At 51.6% G+C, this 8,856-nt stretch overlaps 3 protein-coding genes across 3 annotated transcripts; 1 reads left to right on the plus strand and 2 right to left on the minus strand.

Annotated features, from left to right (window-relative positions):
- Nucleotides 1–1,143: 1,143 nt before the first annotated feature.
- LOC127330701 (uncharacterized) lies at nt 1,144–2,136 on the minus strand. Its single transcript, XM_051356825.2, has 4 exons — nt 2,034–2,136; nt 1,756–1,879; nt 1,552–1,624; nt 1,144–1,469 (listed from the first exon to the last, which is right to left on the minus strand). The coding sequence occupies exons 1-4, from the start codon at nt 2,071–2,073 to the stop codon at nt 1,197–1,199; spliced, it is 510 nt and encodes a 169-aa protein (XP_051212785.1). The 5' UTR covers nt 2,074–2,136; the 3' UTR covers nt 1,144–1,196.
- A 521-nt stretch (nt 2,137–2,657) lies between these two features.
- On the plus strand, nt 2,658–5,177 carry LOC127336338 (uncharacterized). The gene is made up of 4 exons (XM_051363145.2): nt 2,658–2,777; nt 2,913–3,016; nt 3,238–3,315; nt 3,414–5,177. The coding sequence occupies exons 1-4, from the start codon at nt 2,720–2,722 to the stop codon at nt 5,025–5,027; spliced, it is 1,854 nt and encodes a 617-aa protein (XP_051219105.1). The 5' UTR covers nt 2,658–2,719; the 3' UTR covers nt 5,028–5,177.
- A 136-nt stretch (nt 5,178–5,313) lies between these two features.
- LOC127336337 (V-type proton ATPase subunit G 1) lies at nt 5,314–7,273 on the minus strand. Its single transcript, XM_051363144.2, has 4 exons — nt 7,190–7,273; nt 6,397–6,492; nt 5,767–5,867; nt 5,314–5,674 (listed from the first exon to the last, which is right to left on the minus strand). The coding sequence occupies exons 2-4, from the start codon at nt 6,482–6,484 to the stop codon at nt 5,531–5,533; spliced, it is 333 nt and encodes a 110-aa protein (XP_051219104.1). The 5' UTR covers nt 6,485–6,492; nt 7,190–7,273; the 3' UTR covers nt 5,314–5,530.
- Nucleotides 7,274–8,856: the final 1,583 nt, after the last annotated feature.

Here is an 8,856-nt window from a genome sequence, read left to right on the forward strand (position 1 = left end):
CACCGTGACAACACCTGAAATACAGACTCTCTAAAAGCGACGCCTTCAAGAAGGGAACAATGCACCAGCGTCGTCGTCGCCCGACCAAAGGCCTTAAGTTTTTACCCTGAAGATAGTCCCCACTCTCAAAACAATGCCTTCAACAAGTTCATTGCCAGTCCCAACCAGTTAAGGCCAGAACTTGGGTTTTCACCCTGAGATGTAAGATTCTGAGCTTCACCTGTGCTGCCACCCCACATGCATGCCACTGCTGCGGAGCCTTGAATGCCAAGCAAATCCCTCAGCATCACGGCGACTCGAACCTCTTTTAGCCAGTCCACCAATCCGGCCTTCATGATATTCCTTCTTCTGACTTCACCATGGATAAAAAGTCACCTGATGTCAACACAGAATAGAGCTTCACGCCGCTCCTCCGGAAACAGACGGTCGGAATAAAAACATGGGTGCGCGCGACCGAATACCACCGATCCAGCAAACTCTAGGCAAAAGATGCACTATTCCATTCGTCGGTGGAGCTTTCCAAAACTCATGTCTCCAGCCAGATCAAGGCAAACTGACCTCCGGTAGATCTTCATATTCGCTTGCGAGAAACCCGAGGACCGCCACAAAAAACAAAGCAAGACCAGCAGCCCCACGCCACCAATCCCTCCCGCCGGATCACCAGGGAAGAGGACGACGACGCGGATCATGTGTACCACCGCCGAACCGTCACCGGGGGCGGAGGCCGCCACCGATCCACCGAATCCTCCATGGCTACCGACGGATAGCATCAGGCTCCGGCCAAGTAGCCGTGCCGTCCGGCTTTCTCCACCGGCGCTTCATCACCTCCTATGGAACGCCGCCACGGAAACTCTCTCCTCCCCCTCATCGTTCGACGGAAGGGGCGCCGCCGGGGCCGGGGCCGGGGCTGTGGCCAGGGCCGGAGCCGGAGCCGGAGCCGAGGCCAAGGCCAGGGCCGGGGCCAGGGCCGAGGCCGGCTACAGCCTACAGCGGTGGCTGAGGTGCGGTGGTCTGGGGTCGGCTGCTCGGGGCGGGCAGATCCTCCGCCGCCGCCCGGGAGGAGGGGCGGGGGAGGAGGAGGGCGGCGGCTATGTCAGGAGCAGTTTTATGGATCCCGAGACCTTTGCATACAAATTTCATTCAATGGCTGCAGCTTAAATACATTGTTGATGGCGTACTCATACAGATACAGGTGCTCACTGCTTCCCCGCCCTGACGTCCTGCAGGAGCATGAGCCCGGCAGAGAAGACTACGAAGAGCAGCGGCGTGGGCACCTTGTCGACAGTGTCCCTCATCCTCGGCACCTGCCTGCCGGCGTTCTTGGCCGAGACGGCAAGCAGCGGCGCCGCCAGGATCGCCACCGCAGCCTTGTTGGCCAGGACGAGGCGCAGGTCCTTCTTCACCCACTCCATGATCAGCTCCCGGAACTCCTGCTGCGTTATCCCCTCCGGCTTCACTGCCCGGTAGCTCTGCAGTCGTTTCAAATCCAGTTATTTACTTAACCGATCACTCTATGTAAGGAAGTTTCAGAAGGAAAAAGAGAGCAAATACCTCCATTTTGTAAGAGATGACCTGCATGCAGGGAGGGTCCTTGTGAGGTCCGACCAGCTGCTTGTTGATCGAGCTGGATAATGAAATGTTTGGCGAAGCGGAGGAAATTAGCAAACAAGGAAAAAAGATAAGGCCAACGGGGTCGATACGAGAACCAAAATTAGCAATGTGCCCAGGCCGGTAACTTGATACTGTATGACTCACTTGTAGACCATGAGGGTGGCGACGTGAAGGGAGCTGATGTCCAGGAGCTTGGTGTTCTTGGCGGTGTTCATGACGGCCAATTCCTCGAACACCTTCTCGCAAATCCTCAGAACATCCAGCTTGCCTGCAGCCAAGCAACACGCATCGCATCTTGCGTCAGAAAACTGCAGATGAATGATCTGATATCTTTTTCTCGAGTCGAGGTAAACTGAATGTACCTTGGAGACGACGTAGGTACAGTACATTGCATGAATGAATCAAGAAAATGGCACAATTACCTTGAGCTCTGTCCCACATGCGGCTGAAAAACTGCGCCATCCTCCTCCTGTCGTCGAGGCTCAAAATGAAAGAACACGTACGGCCACAGAGAAGAGATCAGGTGGCTATATATGGCAGCACATTTATGCTGCTGATATGTAAGAACACGGACGTCGCTTGCAGGGAAGGTCAGAATCAGCAGACCTACCAGACCAGGGTGCGTATTGGTGACTGACTGAGCTGAGTGGTCCTTTCCAATTCCCTTGCCTTGCTCCTCCGGCAACATACAAAATTCTCGATTCCAAACCTTTTTTTCACGTGAACACGAAATCCAAGCACCTAGTACGGACACCGTGACACAAATCTTAACCTAAGCGTTTAAAAATCCTACTACTAATCACCTTTGCAGCGTATTCCCGTGGCAGGATAAGCCATCTGACAGTTCTACACACCCTGCACGAGAAAAAAAAGACAGTAGGTTAGTTTTTTTCCCTGACAAAGAGAAAGTAAGCCAATTGGTACTGGGCTTCTGTATACTTGGGCCACATGGGATGGGGCAGCCCTACTACTTTCCGGCCCATGAAGGCGCGTAATTCTCCAACCGGTTATCCCTGCTCCTAACGCCACTCGTTCCGCATACCAGTGGAATTTTGGAACCGCTTGCTCAAATCATTCTTACCACCGCAGAACTTCTAAATTTTGATTGATGCAGTCGACGAAGATGGAGCCGGCTACGTCGATCTCATCGTCTTCCCGTACCCCTGGTTCGTCCCTACCCAGTGCATAGCTTTCTCTTCCCCGTGCTTTCCATTGGAAGCAACAGCAAGCAAGTTCTTGGGTGTTTGCAATCTGACGGCGGTGTTGATGATTTTTCCTCTCCCTTTCATGTCGCGTTGAAGGGAGGACGCCGGATGCGACGGGGATGGAGCAAGTCTTGTCAGATCTGCAGGCGCTGAAGGGGCTCTATGGGCTGCTTCACAAGGGCCAGCAGGCTAATGAAAATGTAAGTATGACGTTTGCTATTATTCTTAACTACGTAGAATGCTTCTCCTCTTAGAGAGAAAAAACTAGATTGCCTCTTTGATATTTCTTCAACTGTATACAACCTACTAGTTCAAGGGAATTATGGAGGAAATTTTATATTAGGTATTAAGATGATAACCAGTTGATTAACGAGTAACGTCTTCAGTTGCAACTCTCTAATTTTGTGCAAAATTGCCGCAGTTGGATGAGGCATCAAGATCTCTTCTGATGAAGATGCTAGACAATGCTACGCAGCAGACTCTCCTAAAACAAGCAAAGGCAATTCATTTCATTCAGTTGCAAATTCCAGCACCTATATAATAATTATTGTGAAAACGCTGATCAGCATAACATACGTTTATTCTGTACATTTGCAGATGCTATCAGATCCCCTAATGTCTCCCGCTCTGGAGAGAAGGCTTTCGATCCAACCAGGCCGCCGGCCAGCCGGCGACGCCGGGCAACGCCTGAAGCCGCTCGCGTCGCCCAGCCTCAGCATCCACGCCAGCGAGTGGTCCCGCCGGCTGAAGCCGCAAAGCCCGGCGAGAAGCCGAGATGGCCGCCACGACTACGACGATCATCGCCGCCGTGAGAGGGACGATCGTCTCCTCGCTCGCGTCGCTTCCAACCGCTCGTCAAGAACCGCAATGCCGCGGCTCCCTCCGACTACTCCAGAGCAGCGCATTGCCCGCCTCGGTTCCCACCGTTCGTCCATGGCCGCCGAGCCGTGGCGTGGCGACGCGAGCGATAGTGCTTCGCGTGTCGGCCGTAGTGACAGGTATAGCAGGCTTCGCCGAGGCTCTGGACGCGGTGATCGGTCGTCGTCGTCGCCGGAGCGCAGCAGCAGGCGCCGCTCCGTGTCCCGCGCGCCGTCGACGACGAGGTTGCTTGGCCGTAACACGGCGCAGGGAGCGGGTGGCTCGTCCACAAGTCGTTGCGTCGGGAGGCTGGACACTGGGTTGTCACGTCGTGGCTCTGAGCGAGCCGCCGGGCGCGGCGCGGGCACGAGTAGGTGGTCGTCGCCGAGCAGCGACGGGGAAGCGGTGACCATACGCAGTCGCATCAGGCCGAACAGGGAGCTCCTGGACCGCTGCGTACGCCGAGCTGAAGAAATTGAAGAACTAAGCCTGCGGCAGCGACGGAGAAAGGACAGCAGCGTTCGCAGCGGCATCAGCACGGGCCGGTCCAGCCGCCGGCCGCGGCAAATGCTGGACCCTATCGACTCCGGCAGTACGTACAGCAGCAGCTCAGCAAGTGCCTCTATCCCGTCTCCCTCCATGAGCCCCACGGCGCCGTCGACGCCGGCCGCTTCAGCTTCTCCCTGCTCCTCCTCGTCTGTGTCCGTGTCACCGCGGGGCGGTGCGCGGCCAGAGTACCCATTGGAGGAGGCATCGAGCACGTCGAAGAGCCGCCGCCGTCGGGAGCGCCAGGAGAGACGGGAAGGGCGGCTGCGAAGGTTCAAGGACAAGCTCGCCCTGGTGTTCCACCACCGCCACGACCACCATCACCACCACCACATCGGGCGCTCCGACAGCCCACTGTCTAGGGGCGACCGCCGCGGGAAGAAGAGCAAGTCGCCGTGGAGCTACCTCGGAGGGATGTTCCAACACCGCACTGCGGGACAAGATCGGGGCAAGAAGAGCACTGTAGGACACGACGGGGGCAAGAAGAAGAGCACTGCAGGACACGACGGGGGCAAGAAGAAGAGCACTGCAGGACAGGACGAGGGCAAGAAGAAGAGCACTAGTAAGACGGTGGTGACGGCGAAGCGGCGCGGTGGCGGTGGACACGCGCCGTCGCTGTTTGACGCGCTGGTGAAGCACAAGTTCGGAGGGCGAAAGGCACCGGCGCGAGCTGGGATGGTGCGCACGCGCAGCCTGAGCAGAGTGCAGGTCAAGAAGACCAACTGGTGGCAGCAGCTGGGGCGACGGCGCGGCCCGGCAGAGGGCAAGCGCAGGCCACGTCGTTTAGGACAAGGGAAAGCACTGTAGTTTCAGACGTTCAATGTCGTCTGCATTACTGCATTTACCGGGCAGGTTAGAGATGTGAACCTGCTGTATTGTATGTTCTTCCAGATAGGGGAACAAGCTTGTGCTTATTCATGATGCAACACTATCAACGAAGCACAAATATGACAGCCTTCATAGACACAAATCAATTCGAACCAGGATAAGTTTATTGCATCTGATACAGATGGTTGTAGCCATACAAGAATATGCTAGCCCTCACATAAATAAGAACAGTTGTAGCCATACAACGATATACAAGAAAGAGACATGAGTTGGAACTCCACAAAATTTACCAACTAATCACCAAATGTTTATCAAGTAGTATCAGACATGGCATGCTGCTGAGCCGCAGCAGCTTATTCCAAGACAATAAACAAGGAATTACAGCTGGAAGTGGCAAAAGCAAATTCTTATCACACCTTCCAAATAAATAAACAGATAATACAAGTTCGCCATCATATGCAGGACAGAATGCACATCAACCTTTAGTTCTTCACAGTGGTGACGTGCCTCAGCAGCATCTGAATCACCTCTGGAGAGATGCTGGCTGCCTGCTGCTTGAGTTGTGCGATCTTTTCGTTTGTCTCCTGCTCAAGGCGCTTGACGTTTGCGCCAGAATCACCGCTAGTCTGGAAAGTGGAAATAACAGGAATTCAAATGAATCGAAACCCTGTAATATCTTTTAAACAAACAGGTTGAATGGCAGATGCACTGTACATACCTCTGCAAGCTTCTTCTGGAAATCAGCCTCCATCTGCGCACGGTACTCGGCTATTTCTCTCTCAGCCTCTTCCTTTGCTTGCCTAAGCCTTGCCGATTTAGCTGCCAAATACATCATATATTCAGTTTATAGACAAAAGGATGTTCTTTAATTTCAGCTTCATAGTTGACAATAAAAATCATACAGGATCAAGCCTGTCTATGGTAAACAATTGAATATATTTGGCCAATTAATAAGAAATAAGGGCAACAGATGTTTCACTTTCTTTTCATGACTTGTGGCTGTGTACAAATATGTAAAGTATACTTCTACTCAACAATGGAATTAGATGACACGAATATTACAAGGAAAGGAAAGTGGTTACAGAATGCCAACAAATGAACACTGCTACAAACAAGATGATGTTACAACGGAACAACAGGCACCATGACTTTACAGTACGATTCAACTAAGTATGGCAGGCAAGACATAGCAGATAAATCAGAAAAATGATATTACATCATGACAAATCCTACAAAAGCCGATGGATGAAATGAAGTATAAAATATTCATTTTAACCAACAGAAGCATAGCCCACACAAACAGGTCATTTGATTCATAACGAATTACACCAAAATAAGAGAAGTTTACCAGCCCTAGCAGTACTGATAATCTGCTGAGCCTCTTGCTCTGCAGCCAGCAATTGCTGAATTCCGCTTGGGCGCCTGCTTGCGTCCATCTTTTGGGCTGCCGGATCAAGAATCATGGTCAATCAAATGCAAAAGGTAAGGAATAGTGTTACTACATGGCTAGGTCGTCTACGAAATAGTAATGGAACATTAACATCCTAAAACTCCTAGCAAACTAATGCGAAGCTTATATCACTATACATTATGCCAGATATGTAACTACAAGAACTCGACAGTGGAAGAGAAATCCACAAATCTTCTCCTCACAATACAAGAGATTAACAATACCTTCCTCACGGCGAGCTACGAAACTACCACACAAGCAGTATTTCGCTTCAGCCGGCTTAAGTGTACAGCCGTACGCCGGTAACTACCTTGGAGTTGCAAACTAATCCGGGTAAATTTTACCGTACATACCAACAACGACTGCGGATCCAACCAAGCAGTTCGTCATAAGATTACATACCAGGCACCAGCTACTACCCCTCCCTCAAACTGCAAATCCAGATCAGATCAACCAAGATCCAGCAACAGTGCCTAGCTTCGCAACAAATCGGCGATTCCCCAATCTTTTAGGATATCCCCAAATCGATCGGAACTATGACACAGGTGTACTAAATGCACTCGCAGGATCGCATCAAGGAAACGACCCAATCAAGCGCGACGGATTGCAGCCCAGATCCGCCCAAACCGATGCTACACGGAAAAATAATTTCACGAAACGAAATCTGCTGGGAGGCGGATCGATCCATTACCTGGCGGAGAGGCGACAGGAATTCACGTGGAGGACGACGAGATGAGAACGATTCGATGGGGAAAAGCTGATCCTCCGCTCTGGTCGTGGCCCCGACGTGTGAGAAGCCTATTTATTACAGAATTGTCTTCTTGTCTTCTGCTGGGCTGGGCCGGGCCGGAAAGTCGCTGCTTATTGTACGTTCGAGAACTAATTCGTCGCGAAGAAGGCCCGGTAGGGGACGAGTCCCTTGGGCCGGCTCAGTACTGCACCTACTCCGGCGGCTGCAGTCTGTTCTCCCTCCGACCAACGTGGTCGTGCTTGTGCAGGTGTGCTCGCGCGCTGGGATGGTGGACATCGTGGTGCCGCCAATCTAGGGTCTTGGACGTCTAGATCTGGGTCTGGCAGATACCTCTACCAGCTAACACGTGGTTCCTGCGGTTGAGTTGAGTTGGGGCTAGCTCATAGTGTGACTTAGAGCATGTCTAACAGGCCCCGTATTTTTTCGCCCCTTAAAACACGAGTAGAGGGTCCTGTATTCACTTTTCGTCTGCCGAAAACTCATCCGAGCTAGCAGACCCCGTATACCTAAACTTTAAAAGGGAATATTCCCAAATATACTAAATTAATTTTTTTCCTCTTCTTCACCCTCTCCTTCTTCCTCCTATAGCCCCAGCCCCTTCCCCGCCCCATCCCGGCCGGCCCCCACCGCGCCAGCCCCGCCACGCCACGGCGCCCGCTCGGCGCCGTCGCCACGGCTGCGCGCTCGAGCTCGCCCGCGCCCGCTCCGGCCACGCGCCACTCGCTGCGGCCGCCGACGCCTGCGCCTCGCGCGTCGCCGTCCCTAGCCCCGTGCGGCCACCCTCGTCCGCAGCTCGCCGAATTTGGCGGATTCCCGGCGAGATTATGCGTTGTGACGGTTGCTATGTGCTGAAATTTCAGCCCGCCACAAGTGAGGGGTTGGCCATGTATTCAGCCTCCCGCCCCGTACAAGTAAGGGGCCAAAAGCCACCCCTTAGCCGAAACTGTAAAAAATCGACGTGGGGACCTGTTTTACGGGGTCGGGTCCCCACTCATTGTCTTTGACAATTGATAACCTTATATGTGGTTGAATTTATGGATCACCTTCACCTTGGATTGCTTCTTATTGTCTTATTTTATTTCCAACAAATCCTTGTTGCTCCCATGTGTCTTCCTTGTCTCTTTGAAAAATCTTTTGATAAATTATCTTGATTCATATCAAGTGTTTGTTTTGGAAGACAAACCTTTTCTTTATGGTACATTGTGCCATTGTGAAAGGTGTAGAGGGTTTGGTTTATTTGTTCGAACCTTGCTCTTTTGGGGAGTTTGCTATCTCATTCCTTCTTACATATTCTATTAGCTTGAATGAGATAAATCTTTGAGCATGTTTGCTTTATTTCATCCTCTATGCTCAATGGTTTCTTCTTAGTTCACTTGTTGAACTTTGTTGAACAAATCTTTTGTGATTTGCTTCTTAGATATAATTTGGACAACAAATTTGTTTTGTGACAGCTCTATGCCTTATTTAATTCCTTTGGTGTTTTGTCCAAAGTATATCTTTCTTGGATCTTTAAAAGTTTTGGTGCATGCTTATATGTAATTTGTTTATACTTGTAGCATGCTTGCTTTCTTTCGATCCATTATGTAGGATATACTCCATCAAATCCT

The sequence above is a fragment of the Lolium perenne genome, chromosome 2 (assembly GCF_019359855.2).
Source record: "Lolium perenne isolate Kyuss_39 chromosome 2, Kyuss_2.0, whole genome shotgun sequence".
Lineage (NCBI taxonomy): Eukaryota > Viridiplantae > Streptophyta > Magnoliopsida > Poales > Poaceae > Lolium > Lolium perenne.